General features: G+C 42.8%; 1 protein-coding gene across 2 annotated transcripts in view; it reads left to right on the top strand.

Moving 5' to 3' along the window:
* Positions 1–12,195: 12,195 nt before the first annotated feature.
* The window catches only part of LOC126213334 (ankyrin repeat and protein kinase domain-containing protein 1-like), an 85,135-nt gene continuing 75,245 nt past the window's right edge, over positions 12,196–22,085 (top strand). Inside the window, exons 1-3 of one of the 2 annotated variants that reach the window (XM_049941028.1) lie at positions 12,196–12,266; positions 18,735–18,925; positions 21,905–22,074. In XM_049941028.1, the coding sequence (XP_049796985.1) occupies positions 21,984–22,074 (91 nt within the window). In that variant the 5' untranslated portion in view covers positions 12,196–12,266; positions 18,735–18,925; positions 21,905–21,983. The remainder of the gene's footprint in view (positions 12,267–18,734; positions 18,926–21,904; positions 22,075–22,085) is intronic. The other variant, XM_049941029.1, reaches the window with a different exon arrangement.

Below are 22,085 nucleotides of genomic sequence, written 5' to 3'. Positions count from 1 at the left end.
CAGTCTACTGTTCTGTTAATCCCTGGGTATATGTGTCCGCCATACTATTTGCGCTGTATCTATTCTAAGTGAGTAGCTCTGACAGTAGTGGGGGTGGGGGTTCGAGTCCTGTCACGGAGCTGATAAGGGTTCACTTTGGTTTCGGCTTCTCAGTTGGAGGATGTTGTCTTAGAGGTTTGTTAACACTGGCATGTCAGCGTTTCAAGCGCTACAAGGACCTAAAGGAGAACATTGTGCTGATTAGGGAATGTTGATAGACGTTCTTCTTTCCATTTTGATACCTGTATTTGTGAAGGCAACCGCCTGAAGTAAGATCTGTTCTGAAGCTATGCTGGATCTTACGCTCTTGGGATTTTTGGTTTTGTTTGGATCCCGACTCTTTGGGTGTCAGGAATATGGAACTGTGTTGATAATGTTTGGCTTGAACAGCGGATACGCCGCTAGTTTAGTACGTGCGTCCTCGTGAACGCGGGCCCGCTAGATTGCTATTGCGTCTCCTCAATGTGTAATTTCCACCTTACTAAAACCCCCTTGTTAAAAGGGAGGAAGGAAAAAAAACTTTAGAAGTATCTTCTATTTGCATTAACTATCTTACCTGTCGCTTAAGTAAATATCTGCTCAGTGATTAAGCTAATGGGAGCACCTATCCTAAAAGCAACCGGCGCACTTCTGTTATGGTGGCCCTCGTGCCTATTTTGGCCCGAAAGATTGTATAAACAGGCTTACATGCTCCGTATCGAACTTCTGATGTTGTTTTTTGAATGATGATGGATTATTAAAATTGATTATAGTGCAAACGTTTGTATTTTACCAACCGTGTTTATAAGCTATTAATGTGATTGGCTGGAATGTAATACGAAAGTTTTAGGACCATAGGTCGTCCAGGTAGAAATTTTGAAGCCATGCTGTGTTGTGAATTATGTATTTATGTTTTATATTGCAATGAGAATTGAAATTTGGTAAATCCCACGCTTTGTGATTAATAATTAAAGATTTAAGATTGCGTTCACATAGCGCTCACTTATGTGTTGTATTATTATAATTTAAAAAAATTAAAATAGGTGTTTTAGCTTCTTTAATTAAAGCCTTTCCAATTCGAAAGTGGTGGCCTTCCCATTTTGGGCAATTTTAAGCATCGAAGCAGGATTTACGTAATTGGTGTTACGTATTGTATGTTATGTATAAATTATTTGTGTGTGAAATCACGTCTGACATATCAGTTCCTTGGCCCTGTCCACACATTGGTCGTAGTCTTTAATATTAAATGATAAGACCACCGTTCCACCAACTGATAAGATAGCAGATGCTCAAATGTGCTATGAAAAACTCGAGAAACTTCCCTCTGGTCCTCATACCTCAAGTTTCAACAGCAGGAAACCCTAGTGAAGGATTATTACAGTGCGATGAATCAACAACTAACATTCGTCCAGTATGTGATCGATAGTATCCGGACACCTGGCTGACAGTGACTTGAAAGTTTTGAGTGCCTTCCATCTGTTGTTGTTGTGGTCTTCAGTCCTGAGACTGGTTTGATGCAGCTCTCCATGCTACTCTATCCTGTGCAAGCTTCTTCATCTCCCAGTACCTACTGCAACCTGTATCCTTCTGAATCTGCTTAGTGTATTCATCTCTTGGTCTCCCTCTACGATTTTCACCCTCCACACTGCCCTCCAATACTAAATTGGTGATTCATTGATGCCTCAGAACATGTCCTACCAACCGATCTGTTCTTCTAGTCAAGTTGTGCCACAAAAGTCTCTTCTCCCCAATCCTATTCAATACCTCCACATTAGTTATATGATCTACCCATCTAATCTTCAGCATTCTTCTGTAGCCTTCCATCTATAATGCTGGAATTCAATGTGGTGTTGGCCCACCCTTAGCCTTAATGACAGCTTCCGCTCTGGCTGGCATACCTTCAATCAGGTGCTGGAAGGTTTCTTAGGGAATGACAGCCCATTCATCACGGAATTCTGCACTGAGAAGAAGTATCGATGTCGGTCGGTGAGACCTGGCACGAAATCTGCGTTCCAAAACAACCCAAAAGTGTCTATAGGATTCAGGTCAGGGCTCTGTTCCGGCCAGTCCATCACAGGGATGTTATTGTCGTGTAACCACTACGCCACAGGCCGTGCATTATGGACACGTGCTCGATCGTGTTGAAAGATGCAACCGCCATCCCCGAATTGCTCTGTAACAGTGGGAAGCAAGAAGTTGCTTGAAACGCCAATGTAGGTCTGTGCTGTGATAGTGGCACGCAAAACAACAAGAGGAGCAAGCCCCCTCCATGAAAAATACCACCGCCAGCCGCGGTAGGCGAGCGGTTCTGGGCGCTTCAGTCCGGAACCGAGCGACTGCTACGGTCGCAGGTTCGAATCCTGCCCCGGGTATGGATGTCTGTGATGTCCTAAAGTTATTTAGGTTTAAGTAGTTCTAAGTTCTAGGGGACTGATGACCTCAGATGTTAAGTCCCATAGAGCTCAGAGCCATTTGATTTTTGAAAAAGCCGGCCGTGGTGGCCGTGTGGTTCTAGGCCCTACAGTCAGGAACCGCGTGACCGCTACGGTCGCAGGTTCGAATCCTGCCTCGGTCATGGATGTGTGTGATGTCCTTAGGTTAGTTAGGTTTAAGTAGTGCTAAGTCCTAGGGGACTGATGACCTCAGATGTTAAGTCCCATAGGGCTCAGAGCCATTTGAACTATTTTTTGAACCAATTTTGAAAAACATCACCACACCATAACACCACAGTCTCCGAATTTTACTGTTGGCACTACACACGCCGGCAGATGAGGTTCACGGGGCATTCGCCATTCCCACACCCTTTCATCGGATCGCCACATGTTTGTCCACTGTTCAGTTGTCCATTGTTTTCGCTCGTTGTACTAAAAGTGGCGTTGTTTGGCATTTACGGGTGTGATGTGTGGCTTATGAGCAGCCGCCCGACCATGAAGTGCAAGTGTTCTCACCTCCCACCTATCTTCGTAGTTCTTGCAGTAGATCCTGATTCAGATTTGAATTCGTTATCGTCTGGGTGGATGTCTGCATTTTACACATTACAACTCTTCTCAACCCTCGGCGGTCTCTGTCAGTCAACAGATGGGGCCGGCCTGTACACTTTTGTGCTGTACATGTCCGTTTACGTTTCCACTTCACTATCACATTGGGAACAGTGGACGTAGGGATATTTAGGAATGTGGAAATCTCGTGTAAAGACGTACGACACAAGTGACACCCAATCACCTCACCATTTTCGAAGCCTGTGAGTTCTGCAGAGTGCCCCATTTTGCTCTCTCACAATTTATAATGACTACTGGGGTCGCTGACATATAGTACCTGGCAGTAGATGGCAGCACAGTGCTCCTAATATGAAAAACGTATGTTTTTGGGAGTGTCCGGATACTTCTGATCACATAGTGTAACTCTCAGCAATTTAAAGTTTTTCAGTATTACCACTAGGTGACACACCCTAGTATTAAGTCTCCTTTTAAATAACTCACTTGCTGATTTGTTTGTCAAACATCAAACAAGATGTCCAAAAATGGGCGAAATCGTACTAGAATGGATAGAACATAAGACTATAGGACGGCAAGGTGCGATCTTCCATCGAGAGCGCACAGAAGCAGGTAGTAGGACAGACACTGAGGGATAATTCTTTAAAAGAGACTTTTGTTAAAGAATTTAAACAGATTAAATACAAAATAGGCGATGAATGCACCAAAGGGTGTCACTCGGCTATTAGTTTCACTTGGAACACATCGATATGATGGGCGTACTGGCTTCCTCAGAAGAATTCATATACAGCTTAACGTGCACCAGACGGCCGAAGTGGCCGTGGAGTTCTAGGTGCTACAGTCCGGAGCCGAGCTACCGCAACGGTCGCAGGTTCGAATCCTGCCTCGTGCATGGATGCATGTCCTTAGGTTAGTTAGGTTTAATTAGTTCTAAGTTCTAGGCGACTAATGACCTCAGAACTTAAGTCGCATAGTGCTCAGAGCCATTTGAACCATTTAATGTCCACCGAACGGTTCAGTGAAATGGACAGCTGTCACTCCACTGTTTGATGTCCTAGCAGGAATAGTGGTACGAGTGTTTTATAACTTCTGGATCAGCACATAACTAAAACAGTGAGTGACCGAGCAGCATAATTTTAGTCAAAGCTATTCTCTTCATTTGCTAAAATTTGTGATAGTAAATTAAAGCAATCTACGGCATGTCATCCACAATCAGATGGGGAAATATAGAAAACTCATCGAATGCTGAAGACAGCTGTCAGAACAGATGGTAAAAATAAATGGAATGACATGATTCCCACAATTCTTCTACGGCTGAGTTGGTGTTTGACAGGCGAAAATAACTCAACAGCTACTGGGAAGCTACGTGGCACGACTCTGACAATTTCCAGTTGAATTTCGTTGTAAGGTCGGGAAGCAAACAAGACATAGACCTACCACCATATACTTCTCAGTTACGCCAAAATGTCGATAAACAACGCCCCTCAAAATGTTCCCACGAGGTGAAGCAAGCAATACGCGTTAGTAAACATCTGTTGTTATGTGGTCTTCAGTCCTGAGACTGGTTTGATGCAGCTCTCCATGCTACTCTATCCTGTGCAAGCTTCATCATCTCCCAGTACCTACTGCAGCCTACATCCTTCTGAATCTGCTTAGTGTATTCATTTCTTGGTCTCCCTCTACGATTTTTACCCTCCACGCTGCCTTCCAGTACTAAATTGGTGATCCCTTGTTGCCTCTGAACCTTCTTCTAGTCGTGCCACAAACTCCTCTTCTCCCCAATTCTATTCAATACCTCCTCATTAGTTATGTGCTCTACCCATCTAATCTTCAGCATTCTTCTGTAGCGCCACATTCCGAAAGCTTCTATTCTTTTCTTGTCTAAACTATTTATCGTCCATGTTTCACTTCCACACATGGCTACACTCCATACTTCGACCATCATCAGTTATTTTGGTCCCCAAACAGCAAAACTCCTTTACTACTTTAAGTGTCTCATTTCCTAATCTAATTCCCTCAGCATCACCCGACTTAATTCGACTACATTCTATTATCCTCGTTTTGCTTTTGTTGATGTTCATCTTATATCCCCCTTTCAAGACACTGTCCATTTCGTTCAACTACTCTTGCAAGTCCTTTGCTGTCTCTGACAGAATTACACTGTCATAGGCGAACTTCAAAGTTTTTACTTCTTGTCCATGGATTTTAACACCTACTCCGAACTTTTCTTTTGTTTCCTTTACTGCTTGCTCAATATACAGATAAAATAATATCGGGGAGAGGCTACAACCCTGTCTTACTCCCTTCCCAACCACTGCTTCCCTTTCATGTCCCTCGACTCTTATGACTGCGATCTGTTTTCTGTACAAATTGTAAATAGCCTTTCGATCCCTTTATTTTACGCCTGCCACCTTCAGAATTTGAAAGAGAGTATTCCAGTCAACATTGTCAAAAGCTTTCTCTAAGTCTACAAATGCTAGAAACGTAGGTTTGCCTTTCCTTAATCCTTCTTGTAAGACAAGTCGTAGGGTCAGTATTGTCTCACGCGTTCCAACATTTCTACGTAATCCAAACTTATCTTCCCCGAGATCGGCTTCTACCAGTTTTTCCATTCGTCTGTAAAGAATTCGAGTTAGTATTTTGCAGCTGTGACTTACGTATTTGGGAGCAGTGACAAAGTTAAAGCCAATTTAGGGCATCCCTACGAGGGCCACTACTAAGTCCTGGAGCGAAAAGAGAATACTTCGTTCTAAAAAGTCAGGCTATGAAAGGGAACATTCCACCTAACTGAGTGAAATCTGGCTACGTTCTTGTGACGTCAAACGCCAGTGATCAACAGGATAACATGCGCAGCACATCATCTGTGAATGAGTTATGTGCACCTCCAAGTGTCACCAAAGAAAGTTACCCGATTTGGTCGAATTGTGAAATTCCCCGAAAAGTTCAAGTAATTGACTTACAAACTGAAAGTGGATGCTGTAGTGTTATGTTTATGCAATAACCTGCTGATTTGTAAACAGTTCTTCTTTGCGCTGATTTTATTTTTCTTTGAAAACAAATGATATTTAGAAATACACAGGGTAAGGGGCCTAGGTGTCACTTCATTTCTTTGAGTGTGTAATATTAGCCTCGTAACAAATGGAAGTTTCCAAACAATATTTTCGAATCAAAAATACTGTTATTCTATGACGTTGTCAAGAGGAAGATACATGATCTGTTGGTTTACACATGTGTGGATAAAAATGCTGCGTTAAGGTCGCAAATTTTCTTTATTGATTACCCGTTTCGGCTCACTGACGAGCCGTCTTCAGATCAGTCTAAAATGTAGTCCAGTGTGTCACAATCATGACACATCTTCGTATTCCTAAAGCTAAGTGCTCAAAAATGAAAAATCGTTGTTGGTTATGTAAAATGACAACATTAAATCGCTAATCAAATATTGCTACAGTGCCCATATTGCCTCAGATGGTTTGGATAAATATATGCGTGGTGTGAAGAAACAAAAACCGCCAAGAAATGATGATGGTTCAACAGAAATCGCAAAACATTTATGCTAAAGAACGTAAGCACACAATGTCTATGGAGTAGATTACTCCCTATATACTGCAGCAATGGTCTAATTGCTTAACTTTAAAAAGATCGATACAGTCGAGCATAAACATTTATTAACGTACCAGCTGACTCTCCACAATTTGCTAGATATTCACAATGCATAGAAAAAGGGAAAGCCAACATTAAAGAAGCCAAAGCGCGGTAGCGTTCTCGCTTCCCGCGCCTGGGTTCCCGGGTTCGATTCCCGGCGGGGTCAGGGATTTTCTCTGCCTCGTGATGGCTGGGTGTTGTGTGATGTCCTTAGGTTAGTTAGGTTTAAGTAGTTCTAAGTTCTAGGGGACTGATGACCGTAGCTGTTAAGTCCCATAGTGCTCAGAGCCGTAGAAGCCAAATAACAAGCTGACTGTAGAAGTGAATGGAGGGCAGTGGAACACTTGCAAATCCTAGATTTAAACGTGGACTAATCTAATGACTGTGGGCTAAAACTTCTTGGCGTTCACACATTTTACGAAAGTATCAGACTCGGTTTCAACGAAACCTGTACTGAGCACCTTTGAGAGCGAAGGAGAGGATCCAGTCAGTGTTAGTATAGTGAGGAATTTAGAAAAAAAGATATCTGTATGGTGCGAAAATTGGTAATTGGCTCTAACTAACGAAAAGGGTGAGTTCTTCCACATGAGTGCTAAAAGGAATCCGTTAAACTTCCGTCAGATCTAAAGACTGTAAATTCAACTAAATACCTAGGAATTACAATTACGAACCATTTAAATTGGAAAGAACACACAGAAAATATTATGGGGAAGGCTGCGTTTTATTGGCAGGACACTTAGAAACTGTAACAGACCTACTAAGGAGACTCCAACAATACGCTTGTCTGTCCTCTTTTAGAATACTGCTGTGCGGTGTGGGATCCTTACCAGATAGGAGGGGCAGCACGTTTTGTATTATAGCGAAATAGGGGAGGGAGTGTCTCTGAATTGATACAGAATTTGGGGTGGACATCATTAAAACAAAGGCGTTTTTCGTTGCGACGGTATCTTCTCACGAAATTCCAATCACCAGCTTTCTCCTCCGAATGCGAAAATATTTTTTTGTCACTGACCTACAAAGGGAGAAACAATCATCATGATAAAATAAGGGAAACCGGAGCTTGTACGGGAGGATACAGGTGTTCGTTCTTTCCGCGCGCTATACGAGACTGGAACAACAGAGAATTGTGAAGGTGGCCAGGCACTTAAATTTCATTTGCAGAGTATCCATGTGGATGTAGATGTAGACAGGAACATTCTATCGCATCAGTTAGCGCTGCAGTTCATCAGGACAGCGGAAAACGCTGAACTGCAGAGAGCGAGAGATGCCAGGCAGGGAGCTCTGCACCACACAACCACCTGGACTGCCCTCAGCAACCACAGAGGAAGCTGTCGTGTCCTGACAACGGCAAGATAAATAAGTAATGCATGGAACGGGATATCCCAAAACGACCTTCATATTATTGAAGAGTTGGTACTGCTTTCTTCTAGGCCAACTAAACGTCAACAACGAATGAAATCACCTTTCGAGCAAATTAGAGACTTGGTTTTAGAATCGATTGTAGTGGGATATAAATAATGTACAATCACAATATCGAAAAGAAAACAGTGTAAATCAAGAATGATATACTGAAACAGAGGACAGATGCAGGCGGGGAAATAATAGACAGACAGGAAAATAAACAAAAGTATCTGAGAACGGATGTGAGTGTAAAGCTGAATTACAACATTACTGACTGTGTAATGGAGGTGGAATAAAAGCGCAACTAGGTGAATAGTTGGCACGTAGTCAAAGGAATATAAGGGAAAAGTAGTAGAGGAAGTGCCGAAAATAGGATGGGCCATCCGATATTCCGAGAAGAATTTGACTGAGCACAGAAAGACTTAAATGTAAACAAGGTCCCTGAAGTAGACACCACTCTCTCGGAGTTTTTGGGATCCTTGTGGGAGCAGACACGACCAAATTGTTCCACATGGTGTACAAGATCTATAACATCTATGAGAATGTAATAATTCTAGTACCACACAAGGCAAGCAAAGGTTTCAGTTTTACCAAAGCATCAGTGTGCTGTCATGGATGTAAGATACTGACATGAATTGTTTGTAAAAGAATGGAAGAAAGTGTAGAAGCCGACATCAGGGAAGATCAGTTTGGCTTCCAGAGGAATGTAGAAACGTATGATCAGTTGAATGGAATGGAATGGATAGAGTCTTGAGGAGGAATTTTAAAAAGAGCATGAACAAAAAAGTAAAATAAGGGTAATGGAATATGGTCTAATTAAATCAAACGATGCTTAGGGTACTAGATTAGGAAATGAAACAGTAAAGGTTGTAGATGACTTTCTATTTGGGCTGCAAAATAAGTGATGACAGCCGAAGTAGAGAAGATCCAAATTCGTAATTGGAATAGCGTGAAAAGTACTTCTGGAAAAGAGACATTTGTGAAGCAGTTTCTGAAAGGTACTTTTCTGGAGTGTGGCTTTGTATAGAAGTATATCGCGGGTTACGGGCAGTTCACACAAGAAAACATAGGTGCTATCATGTTTGGACGTGTCTTTAAAATCTGACCACACCTTGCCTGAAGTTCCCCGATTTGTAGGTCTATGAACGTGTGCTGTCCAATGTATCGATATGGAAAGAAATACAACAGCAGGTATGTCATAAAAACAGTTTTACCGCTAGGGCCAACGACAAAAGCCACAGCTTGTCAACTACAGATGGTTTCAAATCGATGAAGGAAAGCTTCCGTCACTGAATACATGGCCATATCGCAACGTGTCCGGGCGATATTTGCCAAGAGAAGCGTATGCAACGGAGTTGGGACCAAGCACCCTATTAGACTCTGGAACTTCAGCAGGACAAACAACACAGAAACTGAGCTGTAGCTGGCTGGAGGTGTGTAATATGTTCCCACAAGTCACAGTTTCGCATCTTGTCCACTGGTGCCGAGGTGTCGAGGGCACAATGAGACTTTAGTGCAAACCCACACGCCTCCATTGACCTCTGTGACGATGTGCCATCAAACTACGATCTTCTTTTCATTCTTCCGAATTCAAGCCACTACTTACAGATATCGAATTTAATTGATGAATGAAGAAAATATAAAACTGCAGTGAATGAAGCAGGCGAAAAGGAATGCAAACATCTCAAAAACGGATGAGCAGGGATGGCTAGAAGACAAATGTAAGGGTGTAGAAGCATATATCACAAGAGGTAAGATAGACATAAGATAGACACTGCCTGCAAAAAAGTTAAAGCGACCTTCGGAGGAAAGAGAACTACTTGTATGAATATCAAGTGCTCAGATGGGGAACCAGTCCTAAGAAAAGAAAGGAAACAGAAAGTTGGAAGGAGTATATAGAGGGTCTATACAAGGGCAATGTACTAGAGGGCAATATTATGGAAATTTAAGATGACATAGATGAAGATGAAATGGGAGAAGTGATAATGAAGAATTTGACAGTGCAGTGAAAGACCCAAGTAGAAACAAGGACCTAGGGGTAGATAAAATTCCATTAGAACAACTAATATCCTGGGGAGAGACAGCCACAACAAAACTCTTCCATCTGGTGAGGAAGATGTATGAGACAGGCGAAATACCTCCAGACTTCAAGAAGAATATAAGAATTCCAATCCCAAAGAAAGTAAGTGTTGACAGGTGCGAAAAATACCGTAGTAAGTCATGGCTGCAAAATACTGACACAAATTTTTTACACACATGAACGGAACAAATGGTAAAAGGCGACCTTGGGGAAGATCAGTTTGGATTTTGTGGAAATTCCGGAACACGCGAAGCAATACTGACTCTATGACTTACCTTCGAAGATAGGTTAAGGAAAGGCAAACCTACGTTTCTAGCACTTATAGGCATAGAAAAAGCTTTTGACAAAGTTGATTGGAATAGTCTCTTTCAAATTCTGAAGGTGGCAAGGGTAAAATACAGGGAGCTGTGTACAATTTGGACAGAAATCAGATGACAGCTATGAGAGTCGAGACGTATGAAAGAGGAGAAACTGTTGAGAAGGGGGTGAAGCAGAGTTGTAGTCTATCCCTGATGTTATTCGACCTGTATATTGAGCAAGCAGTAAAGGAAAGATAAGAAAAATTTGGAGCATGGATTAAAATCCATAGAGAACAAATAAAAGTTTTTAGGTCTGGCGATAATATTGTAATTCAGTCACAGACAGCAAAGGACCTGGAAGAGCAAATGAAGAGAATGGACAGTGTCTTGAAAGGAGGATATAAGATGAACATAAACGAAAGCAAAACGAGGATAATGGAATGTAGTCGAATTAAATCCGGTCATACTGAGGGAATTAGATCAGGAAATGAAACATTTAAAGTAGAAATGTTTTGATGTTTGGGGAGCTAGATAACTGATGATGGTCGAAATAGAGACTATACAAAATGTAGACTGGCTGGGGAAGCATTCCTGGAGAAGAGAGATCTGTTGGCGCCAAGTATACATGTAAGTGTCAGGAATGCTTGTCTGAAAGTATTTGTACGGAGTTTAGCCGTGTTTGGAAGTGAAAGATGGACGAGAAACAGTTAGACCATAAGAGAACAGAAGCTTTTGAAATGTGGTGCTACAGAAGAAAAATGAAGAGTAGATGGGTAGATTACATAACTAATGAGCACGTACAAAATTAAATTGGGGAGAAGAATTTGTGGCTCAACTTGACTAGAGGAAGGGATCGGTTGGTAGAACATGTTCTGAGGCATGAAGGGATCACCTGTTTAGTACTGGAGGGAAGCGTACAAGGATGTGTGTTGCATTAGAGATGAAGAGGCTTGCACAGGATAGAGTAGCATGGAGAGCTGCATCAAACCAGTCTCTGGACTGAAGACCACAACAACAACACTTACAGAGGATTCAGTTCCGGGTGGAAGTGGTTGTGTGAAGTTTCAAGGTGCTTTTTACTCTAGCCTACTTATTGAGGTTGCAGTGAACTTTAACCACGGTGTTTATTTAAACATTTTCGTTGTCAAAGTGTCGCCCTTTCTCTGCAGCTTTGTTGATTATTATGCTGTATACGCTGCCACATTTAAATATGACAACTGCTGTTAACACACACGTTCCTGATTTGACTCTCCTCACAGTTTTGTAGCTCTACAGGTCCAATTATCATTTATACGGCACGCCTCAGAAACGACGTGGACTCTATTCTTCACGAAAATGAGGGCACTGTCGAGACTAGAGGCGCGATATGAGCGTGACGTCACCTGAGGTTACGAGTTTTTTGTCCGGAGTGAGTATTTCAGAGGGGGAGGAGTGAATGACGGCTGGGATGGAGAGCTCACCGTGTGCAAGTACGCGACCCTCCTGGAGTCGAGTCAAGAGAGGTCGCGAGCTGAGAAAGAGGAGCGGCGCAGTTGTCCCGATTACGAAGGCGCCCTCCACGTCCTCGGTGTGAGGCGCTGCAAAGCAGTACTTGAGACGTCAGACGGCTGCAGATCTTTCGTTGTTGGGGTCGGGCGTGGGTGTGTATGGGGGGGGGGGGCAGGTGGGGAAGGGGGCGGAGCATGGTGGGGACCACGGGCTCAGTGGGGGGGGGGGGGGGGGGCAGCCCAGCCGCGGCCAGGGAGCGTGGCCAGAAGAGAAGGCGGGAGCCGCCGCAGCCATCGCCGCCGCCGCCCGCCACTGCTCCGCCTGCTGCGCCGCTGCACGCCTCCGGTGAGTCTCCGCCGCACCTCTGCCGCCGCCGTGCGACGCGTCGCGCCCCTCACTTAACTCAGCTTCCTAGTCTCCTGTCATCAGTGTTCCTCATTCTTAAAGTAAGGACCGAGTCCTTTTTTCTGTCTGTCTTAACTTCGTAATCTTACTCTCCCACACATCAGTATTAAAATTATCTGTCTTTGCCCAAATTTCGAAAGCTTCGAGAGACTGAAGATATACAAAAGAATAACTCTTTACCTATCTTCATTATCTCGTTTCTGTTGTAGATGGCTCAGTCTTATCTAGGGGTACATTCTTGCAACTGGAATTTCGATTTTGTAGATTGTTGATGACTAAATAACCGATGAAGATTTGCCTATATTATTCTTCGATTTTCTTCTTTGTCACATCTTTCAACATCACACCGCTTATACATTTTTTTAGATTAGAAAAAAAAACAATAACTGCATTGTTGGTGACAAAAGACTTCTTCTTCCATCGGAGGCAAGCTCACCAATCCATACATTCTGCGGTACTCACACTATTCCAAGCAGTTTAAAAAAGCAAAAGAATATACAAACTGTCTTTACCAAAGAATGGCTACGGCCTTGCCGCAGTAGATACACCGGTTCCCGTGAAATCACCAAAGTTAAGTGCTGTCGGTCGCGGTCGGCACTTGGATGGGTGACCATCCAGGCCGCCATGCGCTGTTGGCATTTTTCGGGGTGCACTCAGCCTCGTGATGCCAATTGAGGAGCTACTCGACCGAATGGTAGCGGCTTCGATCAAGAACACCATCATAACGACCGGGAGAGCGGTGTGCTGACCACACGCCTCTCATATCCGTATACTCGACTGAGAATGACACGGCGGTCGGATGGTCCCGGTAGGCCACTCGCGGCCTGACGACGGAGTGTTGTACCAACGAATAATCCTCGCTAAAATATATCATTATTCTTTAAATCAATCTAGAAATAAATTTAATATTTAGTATTAGATTGTACATTTAATAATATGTAAACATACCATAAATTTCAGTTATTTTTAAAATAAGACTAATTTTAACTGTTACTACATATCAATTGTAACACATTAATTTCTTTCTTATATATTGTAGCCTGACATAGACTACATCGTATAGAAAATCATATGAATTCTTTTAATGAAACAGCTGAGATAATTTTAACCTATGCAAGAATCGATAGTACGCATGGTGTCGGTTATCTCTATATAAAGAAAGGTAATGTTAGAGGACAGTGACTCATTATACTGTTATAATTGGATAGGCTTCCGAGGCCAGAGTCTGTCAACATAAACGTTTTCTGGGTGTCGTACCGCGTCATCATGTATGAAACTGCTGCTGCTGGAGAGAAGCCAACGTTTCGGCCACTAGCAGCGCTCTAGCTATGCCGTGTCCCTTATATTTTGTTGTCACTGTTCACTCTGCATGCCATTACGTTGTAATTTTATAAAGATAGTTCGTTTAATTGGTCACTTAAGGAAGAAGGAGAAGGAACTTAGTCCGCCACTGTGGCCGAACTGTTCTAGGCGCTTCAGTGTGGAACTGAGCGATCGCTACGGTCGCCGGTTAGAATCCTGCCTCGGGCATCGATGTGTATGATGTCCTTAGGTTAGGTTAAAGTAGTTCTAAGTTCCAGGGGACTGATGACCTCAGATGTTAAGTCCCATAGTGGTGAAAGCCATTTGAACCATTTAGAAGGAACTTGATCTTGATTGGTTATTGCGATGTTCCATGACCTGGAACGCAACAGCTCGTCTGATGCCTTCCTGTATTGGTTAACACGAGCTATGCACAATAGCAGATTACTCTTACAGCATAATTTTAACAGTGCCATTACTACCAATATTTACTGTCGTCGCATCTTGTATGTTTTTCAAAGCTCTGAACTAATTTTACCCTAGATTTAAGCATGTCGGAGCAGTATGAGCAGTGGATACTTGCAGCAAGCTTCTTCCACAAAGTGGCAGTATATGTAAGCCCTATTTCCCAGTTGACCGACCTTCAGGCACTGAGGACTGATCAATGTTTTTCCTAAAACAAGAAAGAATATTGTGGACAGTTGGACGTAGAATTCATTACGTTATGTACAGTTATTTGAAAGACTGCACACAACCCGAAGGAGCTGACCGGTTAGCCAAAATGAAACAACCTTACCAGTTGGAACTAAATCTCAGGCTATGGAATTTCAGGAACAACAAGACAGTCAATGAAAATGCTTCTGAACTTCAGCAGTGTACTGTTTAGTCGACAATGTTGTGCATTGCAGAAATGGCCAATAGGAAGAGCATTAGCACATTTTCCTTTGATGTACGTGGCGCACTCAGTTCCACGTAACTCAGACGCTGGACAGGTAGAGGTGGTCCAGGTGCATGGTCACCTCGCTCTCCACATCTGACGACCCCCAAAAATTATTTTTAATTTTGTAGGGGCGTATCAAAAGCCTCGTGTACGTATCACCAATTCCCGACGAAAAAACTGTGGCACCTGTTACAGTTTCTGCGCAGTCTTTTGAATCGCCCTGTGCTCTGGTAAAACCGATTGTAATTGTCGGCTACAATAAACGTATTTGGAAGTAGTGAAACAACTGTAAGAGTTAAGCAAGATTATCTACGTACCGCAATAATCTTACTGTCCACACCCGCGGAATAAACACTTTATCTGCTTTCGGTACACTGCACCAGGAGACATTACCGCAAATCAATGTGACAAGAGGCAGAATGAGTAAAGGTCCCTGACTGTAGGTCAGTAGGGTGCGAGGTGCTTCTGAGAGCGGAAGATGTTCTTGATGAGTTTGTCTCTGTTCGTTGACGACATTTTAATTTGTTACCCATTCGGACACCAAGGAATTTTACACAAACTGTTCCATTTATTTTGTGACCATTAACGACTGATACTGCTGCAAGTAGGTCACTGTTGCTTGTTTGGAAACGCATAATGAGACTCACTGTGGTATTAAGACTCATAAACTGCCAACTGTGAACCGCATCTTCGGCTGTCATCCTTGTTTTATGGGGCTGAGTTTGGATTCTTGATTAGTGTGCTTGGGTCACGATCTACAGTTTTTTAACCGCACGCTAGAGTCTCTACAAGGTTATTCATGGAGATTAAGAGCGAGAGTGTGCCCATTCGGAACTCACACGTCGTGTTCCCCCTCAGTCAGAGGTTAGTTTCACGCCTATAACACCCTATGACTTCCGATACGAATGTCATTAATTATGAAATGTGTGAAATTTCACATGAGTACTAAAAGAAATCCACCAAATTTTGATTACATGATAAGTCACACAAATCTCAAGGGCGTAAATGCAGCTAAATACTTAGGGATTACAAATACAAATAACCTAAATTGTTACGATCACATGGATAATATTATGGATAGTGTTGTGTCTAGACAAGACAGCCTAGACACAATGAGAGGAAGCCGAAAGGCACGCGCTTAAACTCACGCAGGCTGGCGTGAGGTCTGAAACAGGATACGTGATGAATGCTATAAAGAAAAGTACGTAGCTTCTTGAATACTTAACTTTAATCCATAATTGTATAACATCTCTCGTTACGGGACATGCTTCATAACATTAATTATCAATTGAATACGGCGCCTTGCTAGGTCGTAGCAATTGACTTAGCTGAAGGCTATGCTAACTATCGTCTCGGCAAATGAGAGAGTCTTCGTCAGTGTAGCATCGCTAGCAAAGTCGGCTGTACAACTGGGGCGAGTGCTAGTAAGTCTCTCTAGACCTGGCGTGTGGTGGCGCTCGGTCTGCAATTACTGACAGAGGCGACACGCGGGTCCGGCGTATACTAATGGACCGCGGCCGATTTAAAGTGTGGTGTCTGGCGGTGACACCACAAGTAGAACAAATCAAAGACTTTCAATGGCAGAACACTTCAAAGGCTGTAACAGGTCTACTAAAGAGAATACTTACACCAAGCTTATCCGCCCTATTTTGGAGTACTGGTGTGCGGTGTGGGATCCGCATCAGGTGGGACTGACGTATGACATCGATAAATTTCAAAGAAGGGCAGCTCGTTTTGTACTATCACGAAACAGGGGAGATAGTGCCGCAGACATGATACGTGAATTGGAGTGGCAGTCATTAAAAGAAAGGCGTTTTTCGTTGCGACGGGATGTTCTCATGAAATTTCAATCACCAGTTTTCTCCTCCGATTGCAAAAACATTCTGTTGTAACTCACCTACATAGGGAGAAATGATAATCACGATAAAATAAGAGAAATCAGGGCTCGCAGAGAAAAATTTAGGTGCTCGTTTTTCCCACTCGCCGTTCAAGAATGCAACGATCGAGAGACAGCTTGAAGGTGGCTCTTTATTGTGAATATCAGATTAATTACGTAGATGTAGATGCCAAGTAGAACTTTGTGTTCCTCACGATTGGAGATTTTTACCCGGTCACGATATACACCAACAAGATAAATTACCACATTAGCTAATGAATCACTTTACATCCCATTTTCTGTGGAGAAGTCCTCAAAGTGAAACTGTGAAGCAGTTAAAGAGTCCTGCTCAATTAAAAGCGTCACTACTCTTTCGTAGACACTTTTTCGTAGAATTCTGAAAAGAGTGGAAGGAGTGAAACAGGCAAATAATTAAAGATGGTCTGGCTATGTGTAATTTTATAGATCGCTATTCCTATAGTACATTTAACTCTGTCAGGAAGTGTGCACCAAGTCGTTGATTACATAAATAGCTAAGGGGTGATCCTATCAAATCAGCAGAAACTCCATCAGGCCATCATTATTATTAACCTTAAGTGATGTGATGAATCTATAAACATTTGGTCATAGCCAACAGAATTTCTGTTTTTGGTGGTCTGATGACTTTGTTATCTCCCTAGTTTCTCCACATTTGAAACTAAAGTCCGTTGGCGGAAAAGCAGTGTCTGCACAAATAAATCTAATGCGTCTGTACAGGGCTCGCTGCCACTGTGAGGAAGTAATCAGTGTTGGCATATGGCAGAGGATGACACGGTAGCAGGTCGGCATCTGACGGTAATCTGGTCCTAATTCTAGAGCTATTTATTTTAGTAGTTGGAAGTGGTATATTGATAGTAAATAAACAATTCTTCATAATCTCCATCCACAAAATGAATGGGAATCCCCCCGCCCCCCCATTCCGTCATCTATCACAGACAACGGATACGCTCTTCATAACAGAAGTTGTAAACGTAGCGCTATAGCATGATACATACAGACGACGAAAATTGGTTAATTTATAGACAAAATTGAAAACCGAGCCTCTGAATATATGTAACCACACTGCCATGCTGACATATATAGACAAATATTTTAATATATTATTCTACAAGTAAAACTAAAAAATTTCACATGAACATAGGACCGGAAATGTTTAGTTACGGAGTTACGGCTAATAAAAGATTTTGCATGAAATTTATCAACTTCGCTAACATGGAGCCATCGTAAAACTGTCCGAGGTTAAAATAAAGCACGATTTCCACTTATTTTGTTGTTATTGGTCTGGTGAATCTAATAAAACATGTCCCAGACGTGAGCCTGCAGCGGTTTTCCAGAACATCCGGAGAAGACGCAAGTTCGTAAAACTTTTAGTTTATTAACTACTTGGCCCAATTTGTTTTTTTAAATTCCAGATAATTGCACAAAGTTTTCAACAGAAGTTGTAGAAAATATAAATGTGGAAAAATGAAGGTAATAACGTTGAGTAGAGCAACCCTTATGTAACCCAAACTGTGATTTATTGGGGATATTATTGTTGCCAATGTGAGATATACGTTTTTAGAATACATCACCTTCTCAAAAATTTTGGAAAATGATGTCAGCAGTGAAATAGGTCGGGATTTACTGACGTTTCTCTTATCAACTTTCTTAAAGAGGGGTTTAAAGATGGCATATTTTAGTCTCTCTTGGAAAATGCATTGAATCAGTGATGTATTACATATTTCAGACAATACCAGACTTATTAAATGGGAACAAATCTTTAGTATTCTATTGCAAACATCATCAAAACCAGAAGAGCTTTTATTCTTGAGAGAATGTATGAACCACTTAATTAAGTTCAAATTTTCTGGAAGGTTGAACCTATCTTTTTCGTTTCACTCACGTGTTTCAAATTTCAATTCAAAATGTGCCCTTCCCTATACATAACCCTCCCCCCTCCCACCCCTGCCCCTTCCCAACGCTGTATATGGTCTCCACTCGTCTGTATTTCTCATTTCCACTGTCTCCTCTCTGTTTTGCTTCCACTGTTTCTTTCTCCACCCATCTCTCCATCTGTCTTATTGCAGCAGTCTCTCACTGGCCATCAATATCACTCTCATTCATCCCCACTGTTATTGCCTTCATAAATCTGTCTTTCTCTTTCCCTGCCATGTTCTGTCTTGCACCATCATTATATTCTGGCTCTTTGTCCCTCACTGGCACTGCCTCCTCTCCCTTACGTGTCCAATATCTCTCTGTTACTCTGTTTCAGCGCAAAAAACCACGAGCATGTTCTCATGCCAAAGCGTTTGGTGAGGAACACGGGTTCATGCAGCTGGCTCCCCACTCCGTGTCAAAGTCTTTTAAAGGGGAACATATTCGCCTTTTTTTGTGCTCTGACAGGCACTTTCTCCTGCTGGTCTGTAACACGGTGTCCTGCTTATACAAAAGAGAATTCTGCAGGTCAGTACAATCTGGAAAGGTAATGTATGTACTTCCCCTCATTTATATACTTTGACGCATATAAGCTATAAATAAGTACTCTTAATATAAGGTTTAAACACAGTCTCTTGTTTTACATTTTTTGGGTGCTTTGCTTGATAACCACTGTTCATCGAAAATGCCCAGCTTATGATGTATTAAAAAACTAAAAATGTTACTAGAAATATTTTATTGAATTTGTTAACTTTCCAAATATAAATGATGTTTTAAGTTCTTTTCTGGCTTATTAAAACCCTTTTTAGCCCATTCTCTTGTCGCTGAAGTACCACCTTGGGCATGAAGTGCCCATTGTTGATGGACAGGGCGTCATAAAGTCTTATTAGTGAAGAAATGCTGACTAAAAATTTAATTTCGTCACCTCACAACCATTGCGATGATTGTAAAACCTCTTTCATTTGTTCACTACGTCAGTTGAAACTACACTTTCGCCTCAGACCTTTTATTAATCGTAACTATTGTAACCTTGAACCTCTGGATGGTATCGAAAAAAGTGCTCCGAGAATACCGTCTTGGAAAAATATGGTGAAAATTTCGGCATATCTACCATGAATTGAAATGATAGAAGTGGCAATCCCCCAATTGATACTTACCGTGCTCAAAAAGTCATAGCTTTGCATAGTTTGCTCAGGAACCGCACTTGAAAAAATCGTCTTTTTAAAAGCTACCTAAGGTACGCCCTAGTGCACGACCGGTGCAAAAAGAACCAACCGATTTGCTCAGTTTGCCTGGACTGGAGGAAGTGCGTAATGTTTAAATTTGGACCCTGTAGTGTAAGATGCGTACGGCCTTGCCGCGGTCGTAACACCGGTTCCCGTCAGATCAACGAAGTTAAGCGCTGTCTGACAGGGTTAGCACTTGGACGGGTGACCATCCGGTCTATCGAGTGCTGAGGGAAACTGAGAAGCTACTTCATCGACAAGTAGCGGAACCGGTCTCGTAAACTGACATACGGCCGGGAGAGCGGGGTGTGCTGACTACATGGTCTTCCAAATCCGCACCCAGTGACGCCTGTGGGCTGAGGGTGACATGGCGGCCGATCGGTACCGTTGGGTATTCATGGACTCTTCGCACGGAGTTTTTTTTTTTGTACTGTAATATTGCTACAGTATGCGCGTTCTTCCGACAGGTATGCAAACGCTAGATAGGCCAAGAGCTACCTAAAACACTGGATCCTTTGTGTTTAACAGAACTCCGAGATACGACCTACTGAAAGATCGCTGTTTCTCTCACATACTGGTACCAACCATTGTCGCGCCCAGATCACATGCCACCGTGACCATCAGCTGCAGCAAATGATGCTCTCTTGAATATCATAAGCAGGAAGTTGCAGTGCTCCAAAATCCATCACAGAAACTGCCTTCAGAATGCTCCAAGTCGCTCACAAAGTTAAAGCTTGAGCCTGAGCTCAATTCACTTCCGCCAAGCCCCACGTTCTGCACCCAGAGAATGTTCGTGTTGACTCTCGCGTTCACCTATCCGCCTAGGTGCTAATTTCAGAATTTCCTCTCGTGACATCACTGCAACGATTTACTGAGAACGGCTGTTGCTGAAACCGGAAAGACGAAACTCCAAAAAACCGAAAGACGCCAGTGGCACAAAGAGCGTACAGTATGCACACAGATTTTGGCGCTGAAATACCACCTGTGACGTCCCACACTGCTGACGACCTCAGCAGTTCAGTCCCATAGTGCTCAGAGACATTTGAACCATTTTATTTATTTATTTATTTATTTATTTTTTTGCATCAGGATCCACTGCACGTACTATCACAGGCGGAAGGTGAGAAAGCTTGTATTTCGTGTCGAGCGGCTGCTCATACGCCATACATCACGCCGGTAAATGCCAAACGATGCCTCGCTCGGTGTAAGGAGCGTAAACACTGGACGCTTGAACAATTGAAAAACGTTGTGTGGAGTGCCGAATCAAGGTAGACAATGTGGCGATCGAATGGCAGGGTGTGAGTATGGCGAATGCCCAATGAACGTCATCCGCCAGCGTGTGTAGTGCCAATAGTAAAATTCTAAGGCGGTGATGTTATTGTGTGGTCTTGTATTTCATGGAGGAGGCTTGCACCCCATCTTGTTTTACGTGGAACTATTACAGCACAGGCCTACATTGATGTTTTCAGAACCTTCGTGCATCCCACTGTTGAAGGGCAATTTGGGCATAATGATTGAATTTTTCAACATGATCGAGCTCCTATTCGCAATGGACGGCCTAGGGCTAATTGGTTACACAACAATAACATCCCTGTAATGGACTGGCCTGCACAGAGCCCTGACATGAATCCTATGGATTCTTTTTGGGATGTTCTGCAACGTTAACGGCGTGCCAGGCCCCACCTCTCCTCAGTGCATCTCTCTGTGAAGCATGGGCTGCCATTCCCCAAGAGTCCCTCCAGCACCTGATTGAACGTATGCCTACCAGAGTGGAAGCTGCCACCAAGGCTAATGGTCGGCCAACACCGTATTGACTACCAGCATTACCGACGAAGGGCGCCACGAACTTGTTAGTCATTTTCAGGCAGGTGTCGGGATACTTTTGATTACATAGCGTACAGTAGTATAAAATAATCTTACATCCATGACGATCATTTTGTGGCCTCTCGGGACATAAACCATGTACGGTTAAATAATAATTCGAGTCAGCACTCAGTTGCCGCTATGAAGTTCCCCAAGTACTTAATTTCACCCAGCACCATGCTCGGACGTGCGTGCTGGCATGTCCTTACCGGCCTAAGGCTCGTTTAGCTGGCGAAAGCTGCTGCTATACTCAAGACACCCTCCCACCCCATCTCTTACATATATTGGACAGGACGAAGTTATATGAGTCTTGTAGAGTGATAAGGATCCTAGTCGGAGTGAAACATTAATTTACACAAGTGAAAGTGTATTATACCATGTAGAAAGAAAATTAACTCATTTATTCATAAAATTACAGGTTCTTCAGCAGTCTGAAAATCTTATGAAGGTATTTTGAGGGAGTTCTTTATTTGACGTAGCAGCTTTATCCCGGCATTATGATCTACAGAACCAGTATTTGGCTAATCTACATTTTAATGGCGGCAGTCAGAGCTACCGACTTCAGTGACGCCGAGTCCAACACAACAGGTAACGTTTTA

Source organism: Schistocerca nitens, chromosome 11 (genome assembly GCF_023898315.1).
Source record: "Schistocerca nitens isolate TAMUIC-IGC-003100 chromosome 11, iqSchNite1.1, whole genome shotgun sequence".
Lineage (NCBI taxonomy): Eukaryota > Metazoa > Arthropoda > Insecta > Orthoptera > Acrididae > Schistocerca > Schistocerca nitens.
The sequence above is the reverse complement of the archived record's forward strand: the minus strand, read 5'-3'. Positions and strand labels throughout refer to the sequence as shown.